Source organism: Monodelphis domestica, chromosome 6, assembly GCF_027887165.1.
Source record: "Monodelphis domestica isolate mMonDom1 chromosome 6, mMonDom1.pri, whole genome shotgun sequence".
In the NCBI taxonomy this organism is placed as follows: domain Eukaryota; kingdom Metazoa; phylum Chordata; class Mammalia; order Didelphimorphia; family Didelphidae; genus Monodelphis; species Monodelphis domestica.
In genome coordinates this window covers 179,017,854-179,042,034 of record NC_077232.1, presented here as the reverse complement: position 1 = coordinate 179,042,034, position 24,181 = coordinate 179,017,854, and the positions used below count along the sequence as shown (strand labels likewise).

Sequence of the window (24,181 nt, the reverse complement as noted above, 5' to 3'; positions counted from 1 at the left end):
TTCTAAAGACAGGACATAAAAGGTTATGGGCTGGCCCCACCTAGGTGTATAATTAGGCAGGGAGGTTTCCCAAAGTAACAGAGGGCAAGTCTTCTTCAATTTTCTTGATGCATCTGCCTCCTGGGAATTAATTTGGGGATAGTAAGTCATTTTGTCGACAATCTGCCACCAAATCATGAAGAAACCTCAACTAGTATTTAAATATCCATTTAAAAAACTGCTCTTAGAATCAAGAAAATGTAGGTTCCAGGCCTGTCTCTGACATATGTATACTCACCTGTGGCCAGGGCAAGTTACAACCTTTTGATGCCCCCAGGCAACTCTTCCAAGAGTCCATCTCACAGCCTGAACTGCTACAGGAGGAGTTTTCCCCACCCCAATAAAATCACAGGTTCACACACACACAAATCAGTGTTTTTTAAAAAATAATTTCTATTTCCTGATGTCACAAATAGAAACAACTGAAATAAATGACTGCATGAAACCCTTTTCTGCCTTCAGTTTCATGACTAAAGGCATGAGACAAATAATAATATTTAAAAGAAAGGGACCCTCCCTCTGTTCTGTTTGTAGTGATGGAAAATCACGATGGGTTTTAGGGGATCCCAAAAAGAAATAAACAAAAAACAAATGAGTCATTTATTTATCCTTGAAACACAAGATGCAAGTATTATCTTTAAAGACTAGAAAGGTAATCAGGCCTGAAGATGGGAAGTCTTAGGTTCAAATATGGCCCTAGACACTTCCTAGCTGTGTGATCCTAGATAAGTAAAATCACTTAACTGCCATTGCCCAGCCCTTACTGCTCTTCTGCCTTTGAACTACTCCTTAGTATCAATTCTAAGATTCTAAGGTATTGGTATTATTTAAAGGGGGGGGGAGGGGGCAGTATTAGAGAGAATGAATAGAGTATGGAGAAATTGAGAGAAGAACAATATGTGAAAAAAGTGAAAATAAGGAGGTACATCCAGAGAAGCAATTCCATGACTCTATGTACTGGTCCAAACATATGTTCTGTACTGCCCAGCATTAGCCTAGCACAGGGCATTCCATCCCACCAGAGTACAGAGTTTATTAAAGCTCTGTGTTCTCATCATTTTTAACAGGATAAGAATGCTTCACATTGGATGAGATTTCCATCATGTCCAGCTCTACAAAGTCAAAAAATATCTGGAAGAAACTTAAAAGACTGACCTCAAAAATAAACATGACACACAAACAGGGAAATAGGTCTCATCTGATAGTATATGTACAATCTATGTATATAAGCCTGCCTTCTTGGGGAGGACTGGGACAAGATAAATTTTTTTTTTAAGTTTATTAGTTTCTTATTGAATAGGACAGTTTTGAAAAGAAGTAGGGTTAGTGATAGCCATATCAAAAAAGAAAGCACATTGATAAATTATTTCAAAATACAAGTAAGAGAGTGAAAGAAAATGAGAAAGGCAAGGCAAGCATGGTTGGAACTACCATGGTAAATCTGAAATATTTCTGTTTTTAAAGCAGTATGTAGTGGAGGGTAAAAATTTCATGTGGTCCCACTTTTTTCCCCTGTTCTATGAATGTGGAAATGTTTGTGTTTGTTAATACTTATCAAGTTCATAGTAATAACAGAGAAAATTATAAAAACAAATAAACCTTTTAAATCATGAACAGGTACGATTCGTAGAAAAGTCAAAAGATTTTCAAGTATCTGGCCATAGGGAGAATTTGTTTTCTACCAAATAGCTAATGGAATTTGCTAGGGGGCTAAAGATATCCAGATATGGAGAGCTATACAGATAGGGTATACATGCATATATTTGAATATTCTGTGTAAATTTATACACATTTATATATAAATTCATATTATTAGTATGCAATATTTATATATAAAAATATATTTATATTCATACATAGAGATAGACTTTTGCTCCCAGAAATTTGGTTGTCTGTTTTATGTGTGCATGCAAACACACACACACACACACACACACACACACACACACACGTATATGGGGGGGGGGGGGGAGAATAACCTGTGATTTTTCACTGGGCTAAAAGGACTTCTAAGTCAGGACACTTTCTCTACATATCTGAACCATCTCTAACTTTTCCAATAAAATATTGTCCTCCTGACTTCTTCATTGCTCTCCAAAGCCCTCCCTTCCTCCCCAATCCAACCCATTCCCCAAGGGGGTTTGGAGACCCCCAAAATGTGTCAGGGAGCTCTTGGGAGGGGGCTACCCACCTTTACAAAGCTCATTCGAATGGTACACATCTTGGTGAGCTCATAGACGGTCTCAAAGCCGTGGTTGACTGACTGGGCCAACAGCTGGGCAAACTCTTGGTTGTTGAAAATCTTGAGGCTGCAGCCACTGGGGATCTTGCACACGGTGGTGGGGTGGAAACCATGGTGGTAGTTGCAGTTTCGGCTCTGAACAAAGATGCTGCTGTCACTCAGACACTCAGCATACACCTCCCCTCCAACATAATACAGGTGAACACCTGAAAGAGAAGCAAGGATCAGCAGAATGAGAACTGGGAGAAAGGAGCGTGGATACTCCATGGAAAGGAGGGGAGAAATGCTGGGAGGGAAGTCATGGAAAAGGGAAGCAAAATTCTGAGTGAGTGCCAAAGAATGGATAACAGAATGTACTTCCTCCTCCTCACATCAGGAGGAGCCCACAGAAACAAAATGGCACATGCATTATCATATCATTGAGTATCTTTTATTCCCATATTTATTATATTTATTTGGGGGAAGGGGAGAGAATAAACATTTATTTACTTCATTTATTTATTTATTTATTTGTTTGTTTGTTTATTTACAATGTGCTGGGCACTGTGCTAAGCACTCCTTGCAAATATTATTTCATGGGATCCTTACAACCAACCTGGGAGGGAAGTACTACATTTTATGGTTGAGGAAAATTGAAGCAAACAAAGGTTGTGACTTGCCCAGGGCCATATTAACTATTAGGTGTCCAAGGCCAGATTTGAACTTGGGTCTCCCTGACTCCAGGGCCAGTACTCCAATCACTGTACCATCAGCTGCCTCTTTACTACAAGGAAGGATTTGGTTCTTTCAAAGAAGTCAAGTATGGAGAAATGGGGGAGATAAGCTGAGAGAAGAGCAATTTCCAGAAAGGGACTGGGGTCTTTTTAAAACTTTTTAAAAAAGAAGCACTCAGGGACAGTTGGGTGGCTCAGTGGATTGAGAGCCAGACCCAGAGACGGGAGGTCCTGGGTTCAAATATGGCCTCAGACAACTCCCTTTCTGTGTGACCTTGGGCAAGTCACTTAACCCCCATTGCCTAGCCCTTACCACTCTTCTGCCTTGGAACCAATACCCAGTATTAATTCCAAGACGGAAGGTAAGGGTTTATTAAAAAAAAGAAAAAAAAGAAGAAGCACTCAGAGACTTTTGATTTTCTTTTGGTTGCAAGACAGCAGCTCACAGTTTTGTTCCAAATTTGATGTAATATGATAAAATAATAACAGGAAAGCTGTTTGCATAGCAATTTAAGGTTTGCAACATGTTTTTATCTCATTTGGTCCCCACAAGATATGCTGTTATTAGCTCCTTTTTAAAGATGTGGAAACTGAGGCAATCTGAGGTTAAATGGCTTGCCCAGGGTCTCATAGCTAGAAAGTGTTTGAGGTGTTCTAGATTCCAATGCTCTATCTACTGTGCCATCTATTTGCTTTTGTTATGGCTGACTCTGTGACCCCATTTGAGTTTTCTTGGCAAAAGATACTCAAGTGGTGTGCAATTTATGTTCTTCTCTAGCTTATTTGATAGATGAAGAAACTGAGGCAAATGGAGTTAAGTGACTTGCTCATGGTGACAAACCTAGTGTCTGAGGCTGAATTTGAATGCAGGAAGATGAGTCTTCTTCTGACTCTAGACCTAGCACTCTATCCACTGAGCCACCTTTACTCATAGGTTGCCTTAAAAAAAAAAAGGACAGATTTTCAAAAATAGCCACAATTGATGTCAAACTAAAAGTCTTTGGGGATAGCACTGAGGTAACAAATACACATAAATGCCTGCACCCACAAGACCCAGTGTTAGAAAAATTGGTGCGAAGCTTATTAACTATATCAACCAAATTTCTCTCCTGACACTGCTGTATCACCCCTGCTAGGAAATGCTACATTAACCACGTCCTTGATTTTTATTTAACGTCAAACACAAGCGCATTCCCCCTCAACAAGTGCTCACTTTGAAGTGCCACTGCCATTTTCCATCCCTCTCAAGCACAGGGACCCAGGTGACATTCAGTAGCTCGGGGCTGGCAGCTCTGCCTTGTGAGGGTTGGAAATCGAGGGATTATTTGGAAGAGATAGAAACCAGAGAAGCCCAGGTGAAGGAAGTGCTGATGAATGAAAGCCACACAGATGCTGGGGCAGGAAAAGCTTTTCTGACCTGGGAGGGGGAGAATGATTCACACTGGATGAAAGCGGATCTCCCTGAGCCCACCACCTGCTCCACACACCTTCCTGTGAGAGCTCTGGGACCAGAAGCATTAAGAAACTGATCTAATGCCGCTGTGAAAGGAAGCACGTTACATTTTTTTTTTTGAAGGAGAAAAGAAAAAGAAAGTGGGGGAACCTTTAGAGAGACCTGACCCCACACCTGGGTCATGAAGAATGAAAGGAGATTAATTTGATTCGGCTATCCTGTAAAGAGTCCCTCCATCCAGTGTGTCTGGAAATGGGTCACACCTTGCACATGGTTAACCAGAATCTGGCTCAGTTCAAGCAAAGGTCTTTTATGCCACGTAAGAATCACAGGGTGGATAAGGTCAGATGGGCCCATATAAATATTCATATGCCCATTTTCTGTAAAACTGCTGGAGCCTGGGAGGAGCAAAGAACCACTTCTGGGTCTGAGAAGAGAGTAGAAAATGGACCCTGTTTTTAAAGGCTATTAAGGTTGGCCATCAGTCTTCTCAAGGGGTCTTAAATGAAGGCCTTTCACTAATACTCCAACCCCATCAGGTGTACAAATGAGATTATCCCCTTGAGCTGTATGACCTGGGAGCAAATGGTAGCCCCATCACTAAGTGCTACACAGGGGTTTCTTTGGGCCCCACCATTGGGGGTGTGTCCAGCCAAATGGCTTAAGTTAAGAGCACATCTCTGGTCGGAGAGCCAAAGTTCTTTACAAGGTGGATGAAACCAAAGCCTAAACTGGAATGTGGGAAAATATTTGCAGCTCACACCTCAGGTGTCAAGAGTCAACTCTTAGATATGCTGTAATCAATGGATGTGATTGGCTGCCATATCTACTCCGGCACACTCCAAACTCTAGAATATGATGGAGCAGAAGCATCTGTTTCACTCAAGGTGAGGGAACAGGGAGGGAACAGGTTGCTGCCATAAATCAAAATAGGTTTCATTCACCAATCTGAAAAAATGATTAAAGTGAAAAGGACAAAAAAGGAGATGCACTTTGAAAGAGGACTGAGGCTTCTAGCAAGCATTTGTTTAAGTAATAGCATTAAAAAAAGATCTGGTGGACTGTCAATTCCGGGAGGGAGAAAGGAACAAGGGAGAGAAACAACACGAATCATATAATTTGGAAAACATATGTGTAAATTTGTTATTAAAATAAAGATAAAACAAAAAACAAACAAACCAACCACAATCTGGTGAAGTCTCAACCTTTTAGCCCTCTCAGATCACTGATACAAGGAATATGGGATGATGGGAATATGATGGGAATGATGGGAATATGAGCTTGTCAAGGAGGCCATGTCTATACTTGGTTCCAATTTTGGGGTGGAAATTGATAAATATGGCTATTCCAATATGAACTTAAATGACATTTTAGAAAAACTACTTAGTAGCTGTGAAGTAATGAAAATGTGGAGTCCTCAGCTCAGCAAATTCTGTTTAACAGATAAGGAACTGAAGCCAGTGGAGGTGAAGTAATTTGCCCCAGATATAGGTATTAAATAGCAGATCTAGTCTTTGAACCAATTTTTGCTAGACTCTCAAAGTCAGCAGTTTCCCAATGCTTCATGCAATACTGCTTGGTTATATTCTAGAGTTCTCTAAGAGGTTAGTGTGTGTTCAAGGAAGCACTTAAAGTCTAGTTCTTTATCCACTAGGCCACACTGTATTTCAAATTGAAATCAGACCTGAGTTCAAATCTTATCCATTTCACTTCTCATGATGAATTGTTTTATCAACTATAAAATAAGGAGATATCAAATCTGGCCTCAGACATTTCCTAGTTGTGTGACCTTGAGCAAATCATTTAGCTCTCACTGTCTAGCCTTTATCATTGCTCTTCTACCTTGGAACCAATATACAGTATTAATTCTAAGATGGAAGAGAAGGGTTTTAAAAAAAGTGAGGAGATAGGCACTTAGAAGGCTTCTAACACTGCTGGTCTTAGGTGTGAGTAATCTCCAACTGGAGAGGTAGGTAGCATGGTAGATAAGAGTGCCAGGCTGGAGTCAGGCAGACTCAGCTTCTGTTCAAATCCAGTCAGACACAAACAAGCTTTGTGACCTTGGACAAGTCACATAACCCTGTTTGGCTCAGTTTCCTCATCTGTGAAATGGGCTAGAGTAGGAAATGGCAAACCATTCTAGTATCTCTGCCAAGAAAACCCAAATGAGATCATCAAGACTTGGTCATGGCTGAAATGACTTAACCAACGACAAAATCTCCATTTGGAGATGAGAGAAAATCCAGGGATGAGATCTAAAATTCTTTAAAAGGTGTCTGAAACAAGGGATTCTATATCTCTGATTTCCAAACTATGAGAAAGGCTCACCTGCGAGTCTTGTGGGCACTGCTACAGAAAAACAAATCCTATTTAACTCCATTAAAGTGAATAGAGAGTAGCTTTGGAATCAGGGAGACTCAGTCAGGTTCAAGTGTCTGACACGTACTGACTATGTCACTATGAGCAAGTCACAAATTCTTGGTGAATGAAACAAGCTCTCTATTTTTTGAGTTACTTTTCCCTAAATATGAGCCATAGAAATTGGTCCAAGGAAGCTGGGATGGCAATTTGTATGTGAATTGTAAGCATATCTAGCTAGAATGAGCTCCTGTGATTAAGGGAAAAAAAGTAGGAACAGCCCAGACAGTGTAGAAGCTGTGTTCCTGGTGGGGAACATGAGAAGTGGCTGGTAAGGAAAAGCAAGAGCCACGTAAAAGGGTGTCTCTTGAGACTGGATTATTTTGTCCCAATTTATAAAAGAGTCAAACTTCTGGAAACAGTCAACATAGGGAAGCTATTATTGAAGTTAATTAAAATTAATGTTGTTATGAGAGTTAGCAGACCATAAAAATAAATGATTTAGAAAGTGAAGGACTTCCTGGTAACACACACTTTCATAAAAAAAAAAGGCAAACCACAAGAAACCAATGGAACCCGTGTTGCTATATCTGTTGGAACCTCTTGCCACAAGAACGGCAGGAGTGACCAAGTCAGGTCTGGAATCGAGAGAGGCGAGGGAGAAAAACATTCGAGAGAGAACAAGGCACACACGCACCTTTGCCAATGTGCCGTCTGGTGTTTTCAATAGTAGAATTCCGGTTAACATTGGAGAGGAGCCCAAGGCAGAACCGGTTCTTGTTGTTGGAAGGATCAGTGAAACCATCCACCAACACACTTGTGGAGGAGGCATGGAATGCTTCACCCACACGGTTGTTGAGCTCATAGTAGACAATAGAACACCAGTGTTTTGGTTCTTCATAAGCAACTGCCTGCACATCTGCAAAGAAGAAAAGGTTACCGTCAGCTCCAGCTGGGATGAGTGGCTGTCTGCTGCTTTCAAAAGGACTTCGATTTGTGATCCTGGAGTGAAGTTCTAGATAAGCAACTGGTAATGAAACAGTTCAACAGTTTTAAGACGTCCACAGTAGGTCATTCTCATTCAGAGGAACTCAGGGAAATAAGAGGAGCCTACAGGGGAAACTGGAAGGGACCTGGAAGGTCATATGTAGTTCAAATATTCTGTTTACAGATAAAAAACTGAGGCTGAAAAGGTGAAGTGACTTTCCCAAAGTCACATAGCAGATGGTTAAGCAGATAAGCTAGGATGCAAACCCAGGTCCTAAGTCCAAATCTAGAGGTTCCCATCCCCCCAATTTCTAATCACTAGCCAACAGTTGTGGATTAAAACTCCCTATACAATTTAAGAAAAAATGTTGGCAAATCAAAATGGTTGCTAGGCATCCAAATCACCATATTTACAGTACACTAGCTGGGTGCAATATAACATATAGAATCCAAGACTACCCTATTCAGAACCTGCCTTTACTATTTACACGAACTCAACAAGTGGCAAAAGAAGAAAAAAAGCAAAACAAAACAATCAAGTGAGCAGGAAAAGAACCCTGATGGACACTCAGGCCAGGAAACACGCCAGGAAATGCCAGTGTAAAAAGGATTAAGTTCCATAGAGCCTTAGTATTCCTATGCTTCCCCAAAGCCATTTAAAACAACTTTTTAATTATTGGTAAGAAGTTACTCTACTTCTAAAGTTGCCAACGAACTCTCAAGGCCACGGCTTTGCCCCAATTCTCAAACTCAGGAAGAAATCTTGCCAGCTGGCCATTCTTCCAGAATGAATCATATCTGTCTCCCACAGATGTCACGCGGACTTCCTTACATTTGCTTTAAGTCATGCAGAGCAGGTGCGTTTTGTCTCTCCATTCCCAGAATGGGCCAACAATGGAAATTACCCAACTTCACTGACAGGATGCAGCTTGTTAAGTCAAGTCTCTTAAGACCAACAAATCTCCAAACCGAACAGGCTCCTGAACATTTGCAACTAAAAGGTTTTTAAAGAAAAGCTCTATGTAGTAAAACTCCTTTTACCCACAACTATAGAGATTCCAGGAATTCAAAATCCTATATCCAAAATGTCAATACACAATGATCTAAGGTTTAAAAAGCCTTATCTATAAAAGCATTTTTAAAAAATAAGGAAAAAAAGAAAAATACACAGAGGGTAGATACAATCCTTATTGCCTTCACTTTAACAGAAAAAACCCCCCACAAATTATAAAATGCTTTAAATGAAAGTATTTGGGAAAAACAGAAAAGAAAATGAAAATACAAAAAAAATAACACAAGGGTATTTGGTGGCACTAGAAGACAAGGAAAATATTTTAGCTCTCCTAAATGTCAGCTTTATCATGGAAGACAGATCCAAGAGGACACATGCAAGGAAAAGTAGACTTGGAATCAGAACACTCAAGTTTAAGTCCTGGTTTTGTTACACCCTACCCATAGGAGCTTGAGCAGGGCTCACTACCACTTTGGGGCTCAGTTTTCTCATCTGTAAAATGTGGCAAGGTGACTAGGTAAGTTCTAAGGTCCCTTCCAGCTTGAAATCCACAGTGTAAATAGACTGATAAAAAGAAACTGAACTCTGAGTAAATGAAAGAAATAATGGCTCCATAATAGACAAAACACTTCCCTGCTCTCAGCACAGAGGTGTAGAACTCCTGGACCAGAAAGCTATAACATTAACAGACATCTAAGTGTTTTTGTTTTTTTACAATGGAGACTTCTGTCTGGGTTGGAGTTGGAGTAAAGGTGAGAATTTCCAGAAATAACTGACATTTTTTTAGGGCTATCCATAGAACTTAAAAAACAAATTCAACAATTCAAGTTTAGTCTTAAAGAAGAGAGAAGAAAACATATCTCTTTTCCTTCTTTGCAGAGGTGAGAGGCTATGGGTGTGTAATACTGCCTAAAGCATCAGAATATTGATGCATTTGGTAATTTGGCTGAACTGATTTATCCCTCCCCCCAATCCTTTTTTAATTCATCACACAACTCTTTGAGGAAGGGTAGAGGAGAAATTATATATAATATATATATTAAATATATAATTAATAATAATATAATACTATATATACACACAAAGAAATGAAGTTAATTTAAAAACAAAATGCTGTATATATAAATTTTTTTCAATTCTAGGTTAAACTATATTTAATACTAGTTAGCATTTTTATATAGCATGTCAAGGTTTGCAAAATATTTCAAATATATTATCTCTTCTCACAACTCTGAAGTAAGCATTATTATTATGCCCATTTTACAGATATTTATAATTTTTAAAGCTAAGAGGGCTGAAATAAGATATAGATACTATATAGTAAGGGTGGGAATGAGCACTTCTCAAGTCACAAGGATCAAACCCATAACCGATAAATGCTATTTAAAGGGCAAATCCCAGTTTCTTAAGTTTCTCCATGATACAAGCATGACATTAAACAAGACTTAAAGGGCTCTTCAGGCTTATCAGTCTCCACGATTCCTTGGCCACTCGTGCTTCCTTTCTTTCCTATCTGTCCCCTCTCCACTTGTTGCAGTTCAACAAATATCTCAATATACACCCAAGGATGTATGTTAGGAAGATGTTCCTTTTTACACTTCTTTATTCTGTGGTTTGTGATCTTTTCATGTTAGAGAAGTCTACTCTGGAGACGATACACACACAAGCCATGGGATGAGTGCCCAGAAGAAGACACATGAAATATGTCTCTGTCTGCAAAGCCCTTTGTGGTAAATGCTTGTGTCAGAAAAGAGATCCACTTTGGTGAGGAACAGAAGAAAAGAAAAGAAAAGAAAAATAAAGAAGAGAAAAGAAAAGAAAAGAGATGAGAAGAGAAAAGAAAACTAGAGAAAAAGGAAAGGAAAGGAAAAAGGAAAGGAAAGGAAAGGAAAGGAAAGGAAAGGAAAGGAAAGGAAAGGAAAGGAAAGGAAAGGAAAGGAAAGGAAAGGAAAGGAAAGGAAAGGAAAGGAAAGGAAAGGAAAGGAAAGGAAAGGAAAGGAAAGGAAAGGAAAGGAAAAGAGAAAAAAGAAAGAGAAAAAGAAAAAGAAAAAGAAAAAGAAAAAAGATCAAGTTAGAGTCCAGGGAGTGCTGGACAAGCATCTGGAAATCTAACATCTAGATTCTACATAGCAACATCAGCAGAGGCCTGTGAACAATTCCCATAAGGAGAGAGGTGCAAAGCCCAATTTATTACTTTGCATTTCTAAAAGAGGGCCAAAGTATAAACCCTTTGAGTCTGTCAACAATTTTACAGATTTAAAGATATCAGCAACGGTGTAATAACTAAGCTTCAGATCAATAAGAGAGGGACTGGTGAATTCCGGCAAAGTCCAAAAGGTCTACTTTCTTACTGAGAATAGTAAACATTTACTACAAGTCTTACTATGTGCCAGGCATTGTGCTGTGAGCTTTACAAATATTATCTTATTGATCTTCACAACAGCTCTGGGAAGTCGGTGCTATTATTATTATTATTATCCTCTTTACAAATGGGGAAACTGAGGCAAGCAGAGGTGAAGTGACTTCTCTAGAGCCACATAGCTAGTAAGGATCTTTCCTAATTAAAAACAAAACCAAAAATCTAGCAATGTAAATGATGTACAATGCACGTCTAGTAATCAAATGGCGTTTTACTTCAATTTGCAACAACTACATTCAAATTGAATTAGCCATGTCTTGTGCCAAGAGCACCAGAGAAATCTCTTCAATGAGATGCTATTTCGGAACAAGAGCTTATCCAACAAGGCTACCATGGTTACCGATAATCACCTGCCAATCAGATACTCTTGAAATCTTCCAAGGTTATTTATTCCAATCTTGCACCTCTCAGGCCATTGCTACTTGGCATCTGAGACTGTGAAGAACACAGTCCTTACATCAGATGGCTCCAAACACTCCTACTCTCTTCCCCCCAAGAACTTCCCAGAGCAATGCCAGTCCAAAGGCCAGAGAATGGGGAGAAGCAGAGTTTTATTTGTCAAGTCAAGTAACTTTAATGGGTTCACCAGCAACTACTGTCTTTGGCCAAGGGTTCTGTTCAGGTCAAAAGGACCTCAGATCTAGAGCTCGAAAAGTCCTTACAGGTCATCTAGTACATATATGTTCCTCGTCTTACACATGTGGGAACAACAGATCCAGAGTGGAAAACCAACCTGCCTTAGGTCATCCAGCCAAATCAGAATTCCCACCCAGGTGTGATTAACTCTGGTGCTTTCTCTACTGCAATTGTATTACCTCTTTCAGAAGAACATGAATGAGTCATAAAAGAAAGACTCACCCAAATGCAAAGAGACTTTTCAGAAGGTCCAGTATCATTTAGTTCCATTTTTGGAGGCTCTAACTAGACGGTCTCCACATGAATGTCTCCATCCTCTGTGTGGCATCTCTTCACCCACATTTTATATATAGCATACTATTTCCCTTCTATGCAATTCTAATTAGTAGACATTTAACAGTGGGGAAAAATTAAAATCAATTTCCTTTCAGTTAAAATTCAAATGTATTATTGGGTTGGTTTGTTTTTTTAAACTCTTACCTTAATGTTTTAGAATCAATACTAAATTGATTCCAAGGCAAAAGAGTGGTGGTAAGGCAGTGGGATTAAGTGATTTATTTATTTCTTCAGGGTCATATAGATAGAAAGTACCTCAGGCCAAATTTGAACCCAGGAATTCTTATCTCCAGGCCTGGCTCTCTATTCATCTAGCTGCCTCAAATGTATTATTGTTGTCGAGTCCTGTCTGACTCTGTGATCCCGTTTGAGGTTTTCTTGGCAAAGATATTTGAGTGGGTTTGCCATTTCCTTCTCCAATTCATTTTACAAAGAAGGAAACCGAGGCAAACACAAACAACTTGCTCAGGGTCACATATAGCTATAAAGTGTCTGAGATTGGATTTGAACTCAGGAAGATGAGTCTTCTTGACTCCTGGCCTGACACTCTAACAATTGTGTCACCCAGTTGCTCCTTCAAATGCACACTTGTCCTCTTAAGGCCTTTTTCCCCATGTGTTGCCCCATCTGTTTCTGAGCATCTGGCTAGTCAGAGAATGCAGCCACTCCCCAAATCACTGCTCTGTATGTTAATAAGAATACAGAGTATACATGAGTCCCTTTATGAGGGCAAATGAATGGACTAAGAAAGCAAAGGAAGACAAAGACTTCAAGATTAGCCATTATAGTTCAGGGGATAGTCTTTTTGAAACTGATGCCTTTTGTTTTTATTTTCATGTTCATTTATGAGAAGCAGAGGACCCACAACAGCTAGAGAGCAGGCTTTGGGGGCCAGAAGACCACCTCTGACAGACACTGGCTGTGTGACCCAGAGCAATCATTTAATTTCTTAGTGAAACTAGGGAATAGATTTGACTTAAGAAAACCACAAATTAACATTATCTATGATGTATCATATTTTTATTTATTTTATGAAACACTTGCAAATTATATTTTCACCTGTGGAGTTTTGTAGCAGGTTAGTTTTGACATCTTTATGCTGGCTATTTCTCAGACTTAAGTTGCAAAGAAAGTATCTACCTGCCTTGGTAGGAATTTCCTCATTGGGGAGTTCCCTCTCTCAATGAATTCACAAGTCTAGCAGCATTTATAAAAGCCTTCAGCATAGTTCCTGGCACATAGCAGACACTACCTTCTCATTTCTGGATAAATCTCTCTTATGCCCCACAAAGACAGCGTTCCCTTTCAACAAAGATTTACAAAAGGAAAAAGAAAAAAAGTTAAACAAAACCCAAACCAACCAAAGTAGTGCCTACATCAGACAATATGTGCAATATTCCACATCTTGTAGTAAGATTTCCATTACTCTAAAGTAAAAACAGTCACAAAAGGCAATTGATTTTGTCGATGTACAATATTGCTTTTTTAAAAAAAAATTATTTTTAAAAGGATATAAATGGAAACATTAAACATTTATACTTGATACACTTAAGCCCAAAGAAACTAATTAGTGGCCATTCATTTTACCTCCTCTGTTTATTTCTGGGGGCATGGGAGGAGCCATCATGTTTGTATCCATCGGCTGTGAGCCATCCTGGGTCATGGGGTCTTCAGGAGGAAGGTAAGCAGGAGGAGGCGTATCCGCTACAAGGTTGGGGAAAAAACAAAACAAAACACATTATCCCTTCAAGCCAATTCTCTTTCCCTCAAAAAAAAAAAATCCCTTCAAGCCAAATTATACACACACACACACCCTAGCCTTGACATAGTTGGTGGATGAAGCAAAGTTTCAATGGTGACCAAGAGAGGTAATCCAGTAATAGGCAAACTGGGGGTTTGTTCCAGGGGTATTGGCGCTTTGGGGAAGGTGTGCTTCCTATCTGGGGATCATTTTCCTCAGGGTGCCTTCTCTAAGTTGTGGAGACGAGGGAACCTGTCTCCTGGGATAACTTTACTCCTGGTCAGACCCTCCTATCCTTGACTCCCCACCTCCCAGATTTCCCAGAGGCACAAAGCGTCCTTCCTAGTTACAGCTGTTTTGATCCCACCCTTCCCACTTCCACTCCACAAATGGCCACGATCCCCAGAAGTCATGGGTCTTGTGAAAAGTGCATGTTATAAGCTAGATATAGTTTCTTAAAGTAATTATCATACCTCCTTCCTACACTCGGTGAGGGAGTACAGAGAAGACTTGCATTTGCCAAATCCTTCAGTTTCAAAATGACCCATGAAGAACATGCCAACTTCAAAAAATGGAATGCATTTCCCATTTTAAAAGTATATGGGATCTGGCCTCAGACACTTCCCAGCTGTGTGACCCTGGGCAAGTCACTTGACCCCCATTGCCTAGCCCTTACCACTCTTCTGCCTTGGAGCCAATACACAGTATTGACTCCAAGACAGAAGGTAGGGGTTTAAAAAAAAAAAGTATATGGGAGGGGCAGCCAGGGGGCTCAGCGGACAGAGAACCAGGTCTGGAGACAGAAAGTCCTGGGTTCAAATTGGTACTCAGACACTTCCCAGCTGTGTGACTATGGGTAAGCACTTAACCCCCACTGCCTAGCCCTTTCTACTAGTCTTTTGCCTTGGAATTCATACATAGCATAGATTCTAAGACAAAAGGTAAGGGCTTATTTGAAAATAAAAGCCTGTGGGAAAACACCTTGATTGATGCCCCTTGGGAGCTTGAGTTAAGAGGCATCAGAAAGTTTGATCCATTCAACATGCCCATGCTCCAAGAGTTGGGGCATTGGTCTTCACTACAACCTCTCAAGTGAATGGTTTGCAGAAATGCAAAGGCTGTGTTATCAGGGCTCTCTCATCCCCAGCCATTCTGAAAACCCAGAGTTAGAACTATGATCTCAGAATAATAGCAGCAGAGGAATTAGCCATAGGGATCCTAGCTTGGATGCTTAAAGGGACTTTACCAAAAAGCAGCAAGCCAATCTGCATATCAAAAAAGCATGATGATATGCTTTTAACAAAGGGAGAGAATTGTAAATATTTGTCTTTCCTACATAAAATCAAAGTGGGGCTCCTTGCCATACAAATCTCATCTCATCCTGAAGAGTGGGGAAGAAAAAGAAAAAGGAGGGGGAAAATGAAAATTTGTTAAGAGATTACTATGGGCCATTTACATGCTTTACAATTATCATCTCATTGATCCACACAACAACTCAAGGAGGCAGGGGTGATTATGGTCTCTACTTTATAGGTAAGGAAACTTGAGAGTTGAATGACTTGTCCAGAGTCACATAGCCACTGTCTGAGAGTGAATTTGAACTCAGGACTTCTTGACTCCAGGCACAACATTCTATCCATTGAGCCATCTAGTTATCCTAAAAAAATCTGACAGTCTATTTAAATCTGCTATAGTCTATGAGGTCAATGGTCCAACCCCTTAATTTTGTACATAAGGAAACTTATCCAATGACACCCGAAGTTAAGTGGCAGAGACGGGATTTGAACCAAGAACCTTGTGACTTCAGATCTGATGTTCTATTCATTATACCAACTTTGTCCAGTCTCCCTGACTAAGTGTCCTTTGAGAGTGCTGAGTGCTGAGTGCTGAGCCTGAATTCAGGAAGATTCATCTTTCTGAATTCAAACATAACCTCAGACTCTTTAAGAGCTATGTGACCCTAGGCAAGTCATTTACCCCTATTTGCCTCATTTTCCTCATCTGTCAAATGAACTGGAGAAGAAAATGGTGAACTACTCTAAGATCTTTGCCAAGAAAACTCCATTTGGGGGCACAAAGAGTCAGACATGGCTGAAAATGGCTGAATAACAACATTTAACCAGGACAGACATTGATCTTGATCACTTAAAACATTGATGAGTTTCAGGCTGTCGATACTATCTTTTTTCTTAATTTCTAGGGATTCCCATGACAGAGGAGGCAGTGTCATAAATAATAAGCGCAATGGCCTGGAATCAGAAAGAGTTTTAGTGCTTCCTTTTTAATACTGAGTAAATGTGTGAAATTTAATCTACCTTTCCAGGTGAGTTTCTCTGTGGACACTAGCACTGCCCTGTCTCCTGTACTTTACTGAAATAATGTGCATCCTTTCCCAGAGAATTTAAGTCCTCTAGGGCAGACCGTTTCCTCTTTTGCCTTTGTATCCCCAGTGTAGCATATGATGTTGAACAGAAAACATGAAGAAGGATGTGAGCCCTTCCCAAACATCTCTACTGTTCTTCCCAAGCATACCATGACTCTGTCCTCTCATCCCCAGCGGCTCACAAAGGGTGCCTGCCTAGAGAGTTTTTAAGGCAGTGACTCAAAGGCCTGAGTCAGGACTCTACAGGGCCTCCTCAGGATGCCTTTTTCACCCTCTCTCCAATTCCTTTTAATTCAATTTCTCCACCGCAGCTGCATCGCTGACTGCTTCACCTCTGGCCAGGAATGCAGACAAACAACCTCCTCAGAGACCCAAATTCAGTGAACTTCTACAGACCAGCTGGTGGGAATGAATTGCGGGAATTCTCTCACCGGAGACAGAGGAGCACACACAGAACAGAGGTGTTCTGACTTGCAGAGATTCATATGGGGAATGGTTTCGAGATCTGGGCCAAGGCTAAGAAGCTGGTACCAAGTCAATGGTTTGTGTCCCTGAGGGGGGTGCAAAGGGCATTGGATTTGGATTCAGAGGTCCTGGTTCTGCTCTCTAAGCCTTAGTTTCCTCATCTATAAAAGGAGAGAGTTGGATCAAACAGCCTTCAATTTATGGAAGAATGCCACCCACTTCCTCAAAGAGTAGTGATGAACTAAATACAAAGAGTGAGACATCCATTTCTGGAAATGGTCAAAGTAGGACTAGTGGTTTTACTTAACTATGCATATTTGCTATAAGGGTTTTATTTTCCCTTTTTGGGGAGGAGTGGGCAGAGCAGTGGAGAGAGCACCAGGCTCAAGTTCAAATCTGGCCTCAGCTACTTAGTAGTTCTGTGACCCTGGGCAAATCATTTAACCCTATTTGCCTCAGTTTCCTCATCTGTCAAATGGGTTGGAGAAGGAAATGGCAAACCACTCCAGGATCTTTAGGACAGGACGTAAATAGTAGATGAGCTCACTAATTTAGAAATATTTCATTAAAATCAAGTGGGAAAAAAACACCAATGGTTTTACTAATTTTAATCTGGAGCACGTTTTCACCCTTTGATACTTCTTTTCTTTGTTCCCTTCCTTTATTGATGGTCCTATCCTAGGCTCTCCATGACAATGGTTCACCCCAATAGTGGAACAGACTCAGTTTCTTAAGATCCAAGAGCATTAATTATTCAACAAGGCCAATTCTTCTTCTTAGAAAACTAACCCTGCCCCCACAGGGCACCCAACCCTTAAACTGATCATTATGTTCCTCCCTCTCCCTCCCCTCCATGTGTCTGGGAGGACCCAGCCCTGAGACAAAGGCAAAGGAAGAGAACCACCTCAAAAACCTCAAGGGACTATTTTTAGGGCATAGTCAACATTGGAGCTGAATTTAAGTGGAGAGGAAGAAGGGATGAGAAAGAGGGGAGGGGAAAGGGAAAGAGAAGAGAGGGAAAAAGAGGAGAAAGGAAGAGAAAGATGAGAGGAAAAGAGAACGAGGGAATGGAAAGGAAAGAGAGAAAGAAGGACGGAACAGAGAAGAGAGAGGAAAAAAAAACTCTTGCGGTGACTAAAAATACATTCTTGCCCATAGTCCTTCCAAGAAAGGAAAATATTTATTGATGTCAAGTGTATTTGGCATATCTGTTTGTTTAGTTGGCCTTCTTGGGATCTAACAGCTACACATGGCGCCTTGATCCCCAAAGGGGGAAAAGAGGCAAGGATTTAATTCTTCCCTTTGACTTGATAGCACTAATCAAGACTTGGGGAAGGGAAGAGGGCAATAATGATTCTGTTGTCTCTAAAAAGTTAAACCAGTGGATGGTTTCCAGGACCTCTGCTGCAATTGTTTTGTAGCTCTAGTATATTTGTTTCTTGTGATTACATCACCACTCAAATAAATTTAATCAAATGAGGATGGTATGAACTCTAGGGAAACATCTTAGAATAGTAACCTGAGGCTGAACTCACAACTGGGTATCTTCTCTGGATTGAGATGACATGGAAGGGGGTTATGTTTTCCATAATAGCAAATGTGTATAAAACATTTATGAAGTGTATACACACATACACAATCTCTCTCTCTCTCTTTCTCTTTCTCTTTCTCTCTCTCTCTCTCTCTCTCTCTCTCTCTCTCTCTCTCTCTCTCTCTCTCTCTCTCTCTCTCTCTCTCTCTCTCTCTCTCTCTCTCTCTCTCTCTCTCTCTCTCTCTCTCTCTCCCCCCCCCTTCTCTCCCCACAAGGAGCAAACACTGCACAGCAAGCACCCCACCCCCAGAAGGAGGCAGCTGTTTTCCAAAACTTTTAAGACTGCAGCAGGGTGAGGGGTTGGGGGTAGAGAGGGGAAATCTCCTTAAGTGTCTGTGCCTGATGTAGCAGTTGGGCCATACAAAAGATGATTTCAAGATGATGATTTGGGGGAATAGTGCTGGCACCAGGCAGAGAAATAACAAGGGCTTTACCAGGGTCTAGCATCACCACCCGTCACTAAAAACAGCAGACTCAGCTCCTGGACACACATTGGAGAAAAAAGAAAAAGCCTACTGCCCCTCTAACTGGGGGAAAAAAGCCAAACTCCATAAAATAGAATCTCCACAGTCCCCAGTCCTGGAAAAGAAGAACTTACCTGGCATCTGGAAAGGACTTCCTGGATCTGAACTGGTGGGAGAATGAGGATAGGTGCTGCTGCTGCTTCCCGGAGAATTTGGATAGCTGCTGCTGGGCGAGTGAGGGAAAGGGTGGCTGTTGGGTTGTTGGAAAGAGTCTGGGAAGGTGGCATTGAGTGGCATGTGAGGCTCATTTTGTCCCAAATTACGGAACTGAGCTAACAGGCTGTGCTGAGGGTTATATTCGCTGTGTCGTGGAACCAACACAGGAGGAAGAACTAGATGGAGAGGAAAAAGAAACAAAAATGAGATCAATTAGGTCTTAGCAAGACTAAAACAAGCTATAAATAAAACCAATTTCAATCTATTAATACTCAGTAAGCACCTTTTGTGGGTAAAGTACTCTGCTAAGTGTCTGTCCTTAAAGAGTTTATAATTTAGTAAGACATATACATGATTGGAAATTGTCTTTGCACATAATTGGGGAAAAGAAAATATTTTTATAATTAAAAAAATAAGAAAAACAAGGGAGAGAAAGGAGTGGTGTTGGAGGAGAAACAGAGGGAGGGAGGGAGAAAAGGAGAGATGGAGAAAGGCAGAGAATGAGAAAGGGGTAAAGAGAAGGAAGTAGAGGGGGCAACAAAGAGAGCAGTTCCTGGTTGTGTGACTCTGGGTGAATCGCATAACCTCCACTGCCTACCCTCAGCACTCTTGCCTTAGAAGCAATGCATCATAGTAAGGAAGGAGGGGGGGAGAGGGGAGAGGGGAGGGAGAGAGAGCGAGAGATCGAGAGAGAGAGAGAGAGAGAGAGAGAGAGAGAGAGAGAGAGAGAGAGAGAGAGGGAGAGCGCGAGAGCGCGAGAGAGAGAGAGAGAGAGACAGAGAGACAGAGAGACAGAGAGAGACAGAGACAGAGAGAGAGAGAGAGAGAGAGAGAGAGAGAGGAAGTGGAAAGAAAATAGTTTACAGTTGGGTATCAGGAAGGTACAATATCAGATGTCCAAGAAAACGGGAGCCCTGAACTTTAAAGGTTGAGTAGTAATAATGGCTAATATTTATTTAAGGCGTTTAAGTTTTGCAAAGTGCTTTATATAGAGTATCTCATTTGTTTTTTCACCATCCTGGTCACTGAGGCATTATAGTATTCTTCCCACTTTATGGTCTCAAATAACTTGCCCATGGTCTCAAAGCAAGTAAGGAAGCACTAGAAAGAATACTAGACTTAGAAGATATGGGTTCAAACCCTATCTCTGAAACTTGATCACATATGACCCTGGATAAATCACTACAACTCCCTTGGCCTCAGCTTCCTTATATATAAAATGAGGAATTTGGCTTAGATAGCCTCTAAGTGCCTTTTTAGTGCTAAAACTATGAAACCGTGGAAGTTTCTGAAGTAGAATATGAACTCCAGGTCTAGTACACTGTCTACTATGCCTTTCTGGAGAAAGGGCATATTGTAGGTGTAGGAAACATGGCTAGAAGGAGGAAAAGCATTGAAGGAAATGTGAGTCCAATTTGGCTGTGGACCAGGAAGAAACAAGGGGGAAAAATTAGAAAAGTAGGCTGAATCCAGATAGCGGAAAGTCTTGAACACCAAATTAGGGACTTTGGACTTTGTTTTGTGAACAATAGCATCTAAAAGTTTTTTGTTTTCATTTCTATTTGTTTTATTTTTACCTGGATGGGCTGTGATAAGAGATATTCACTGGGAAGACAAATATGGCAATAGGGTATAGGCTGGACTAGAGAGGTAAGAGTCTTTTTATTGCTTCTGCAATAAAAATCCAGGTGTGAAGCAATGGGGCCTTGAATGAAGATTATGGGAATGGAAAGGAAGGGGGAAATGCAAAGCATGTTTTGGGTAGAAAGAATACAAATGACTTTGCTTATTGATGGATGAGCAAAGGAGGGAGGGAGGGAGGAAGGGAGGGAGAGAAGGAGTCAAAGATGAACTCCAAGGAATAGTTTATCATGGCCTCCACCTCCTCATTACCCACTCATTCCACAGTCCCTTGTCATTTGGCTTCCTTCCTGACCGCTGTCCTTTAACTGTTCTCCCAGAGGTCACCAACAACCTTCTAATTACCTCATCCAAGAGTCTTTTTTTTTCCTCAGGCCCCATCCTGCTCAACTTCTGAGGAGCCTGTGATGTTGGACCATCTCCTTTCCATCTTGAAACTGTCTGCATCCATTGCTCTCACTCCATCTCTGCCTCCTCTAACTCTCTAACCCATCTTGTTGTATGGATCCCTTTCTGCAGTGTGCACCTTTTTAGGATCTACCTTCAGTCCTCTCTTCTCACTTAGTACTTTCTCCCTTGGTGGAGGCACCATTTCCCAAGGTTTCAAATCATTGTATCTACTGGAATACGTTAAAAAAAAATCTCTTTGGGCACTTAAACTCCAGACCCAGGTTTCCAACTGCCAACAGGGCATCTCTACTTGAATGCCCTAAAGCTCAGCCTGAGAAAGAACTCATGGAAACAAAATATTATTTTTCTCTTTGACTTCCCTTTTTCTAGGTGGGTAATGACACCAAGGTACTCCTTTCAAAAACTAAGTTGCCCAGGGGATAGGCAAAGCTAATTGGCAGGATTCTAGTGTGAAAAAGATAGACATCATTCTTCCCAGGATGACAGATTGTGTGTATGGGGGAAGGGGAAGGAGGAGAGGGAGGAGTGAGGGAGGGAGGGGTAAAGAGGGAGAAAGACAGACACAGAGACAGAAACAGAGTAGACAAAAAAAAGAAGTGACAAAGAGAAAAGGAGAATGGGGGTTGGGGGAAAGAAGATATCTGGAGGGAGATCTCCAACTCACTTCTTAGTAATTACTCTCTCTATACCTTCATGGGCCAAAGACCCAGAGGCCAGGAGTGCAAAGCCCAAGTCTCAGCTCTACCCTTTTCTAAATTAAAAAAAAAATTACTTAATTAATTTAGAATATTTTTCCATGGCAACATGATTCATATTCTCCCCCCCCCCATAGCCAACGAGTAATTCAACTGGGTTTTACATGTATCAAGATCTATTTCCATATTATTAATATTTGCAGTAGAGTGATCATTTAGAATCTACATCCCTAATCATAACCCCATCGAACCATGCTATCAATCATGTTTTTCTTTTGGGTTTCTATTTCCACAGTTCTTCCTCTGGATGTGGATAGCGTTCTTTCTCATAAGTCCCTCAGAAATGTCCTGGATCATTTGCATTGCTAGTAGAGAAGTCCATTACATTCGATTATACCACAATGTATCAGTCTCTGTGTATAATGTTCTCCTGGTTCTGCTCCTTTCGCTCTGCATCACTTCCTGGAGGTTGTTCCAGTCTCCATGGAATTCCTCCACTTTATTATTCCTTTTTGCACAATAGTGTTCCATCACCAACATATACCACAATTTGTTCAGCCATTCCCCAATTGAAGGGCATCCCCTCGTTTTCCAACTTTTTGCCACCACAAAGAGTGCAGCTATGAATATTCTTGTACAAGTCTTTTTGCTTATTATCTCTTTGGGGTACAAACCCAGCAGTGGTATGGATGGGTCAAAGGGCTCATCTCTACCCTTTTTACCTATCAGATCTCAGACAAGTTGCTTCACCATTCTGGGCCTCCCTTGGATGACCTCTAAGACCCCTTCCTCAGGTAAAGGCAGGACTCCAGTAGAAAGAGAAATGACTGATAAATGAAAGGCATCCATAACACTTATTTTAAAGGTGAAAAATACATGACAAAAGTCCCTTTGTTTGTATTACCTCCAATAGATTTTGTCTATTATTATCTTAAAATACTGATAAACACTAGCTATGCAACCTCCCTTCCACTCAGTTTCCTCAACTTTAAAAAATATATATTCTGTTTTTAATTCCAAATTCTCTTAGAGGAAAAAGCAGAGTAAGAATTTCCATGAAATGTCTTCTAGAAGATACCAGTCAAAAACCTAACATATCATTCATTTTTAAACTTTAGTAATATTTCATGTACCTTTAAAGCATTATAGCCAAAATCAATCAACAAGCATTTGCTCACAAGGAGCTCACATTCTAGCAGATTCCACAGATGAGGAAACAGGAACTGCCCAAGACCTTGAAAGATGGCCCCTCCTCAATAGCCATACAATTTTTCCTAAGACTCAATTACCACTGCTATCCACCATCCATTTCCATGGATTGGATAGAAAAGGTCAAAATGGTGACAAGTTTCATTTTAGACAGAAAAAAGTTCTCCCAAAAAAAGCCTCTTTTCCCACCCATATCTTATTTTTACACAATGACCCACATGACATCACAGGAAGTTGGGGGAATTTATAGCTTCAAAAATAAGTTGAAAGAAGCTACTTTAACTTATCCTTTACCCAGAAAAAAACACTGCTAAAAGATTCCATCACCCGTCCCTTTCTCTTTTCCCCTCTCCCACTCCCTCAAGTCATCCAAGTTAGTTAGGTCTAGGGCACCAGCCTTCCCTATATAAATAGATCTCAACTTACTCTAGCCCCATCCCTTTCCAGCCTGTAAAAGAGGCTCTGATTACATTCTGGTAAAAAAAAAAAAAGTTCCCATTGACTATGGATCCAGAACCCTATAACCCCAACTGGATGGTTCAATCTCTGCTTTTCTGTAATTTTCCAAAGCAAAGCATAAATAAGGCAAGTAACAGGAACTAACATTCTTTTTTCCTCCTTCCTTCCTTCCTTCCTTCCTTCCTTCCTTCCTTCCTTCCTTCCTTCCTTCCTTCCTTCCTTCCTTCCTTCCTTCCTTCCTTCCTTCCTTCCTTCCTTCCTTCCTTCCTTCCTCCCTCCCTCCCTCCCTTCCTTCCTTCCTTCCTTCCTTCCTTCCTTCCTTCCTTCCTCCCTTCCTTCCTTCCTTCCAAAACCCTTTCCTTCTGTTTTAGTCTTAATTCTAAGACAGAATAGCAAAAGGCTAGGTAATAGATTAAGGGACATAGCTAGGAAGTGTCTAAGGTTAGATTTGAACCTACATCCTCCCAACTCCAACCTGGTGCTCTACTCATTATACTACCACCATACTTCCTAGCTGCCCCAAACAGCTAACTTTTCTGTGTCACTGTAAAGTTTGCAGAGCACTTTGCCTGAGTGATGGATGAACAAAAAGTGCATAGTATGTACCAAGCGCTATATTGAGTGCTGGAGGGTGGGGGGTGGGTGAGAAGTGCCACAGAAATGCCCCCAATCTACACTGTAAGAGGAGATACACACATTAAGTGTTAACCA

General features: G+C 40.8%; 1 protein-coding gene and 1 long non-coding RNA gene across 5 annotated transcripts in view; one reads left to right on the top strand and one right to left on the bottom strand.

Annotated features, from left to right (window-relative positions):
• Window positions 1-24,181, bottom strand: part of SMAD1 (SMAD family member 1) — a 96,959-nt gene that overhangs the window by 9,309 nt on the left and 63,469 nt on the right. For all 4 annotated transcript variants that reach the window (XM_007496267.3, XM_056802747.1, XM_056802746.1 and 1 more), the window contains 4 exons: window positions 18,974-19,231; window positions 13,783-13,899; window positions 7,503-7,724; window positions 2,231-2,487 (listed from right to left, as the gene is read on the bottom strand). In XM_007496267.3, the coding sequence (XP_007496329.1) occupies window positions 2,231-2,487; window positions 7,503-7,724; window positions 13,783-13,899; window positions 18,974-19,231 (854 nt within the window). The remainder of the gene's footprint in view (window positions 1-2,230; window positions 2,488-7,502; window positions 7,725-13,782; window positions 13,900-18,973; window positions 19,232-24,181) is intronic.
• On the top strand, window positions 7,691-8,839 carry LOC103100728 (uncharacterized). Its single transcript, XR_468803.2, has 2 exons — window positions 7,691-7,835; window positions 8,604-8,839. It is a non-coding gene; the product is annotated as an uncharacterized LOC103100728 (long non-coding RNA).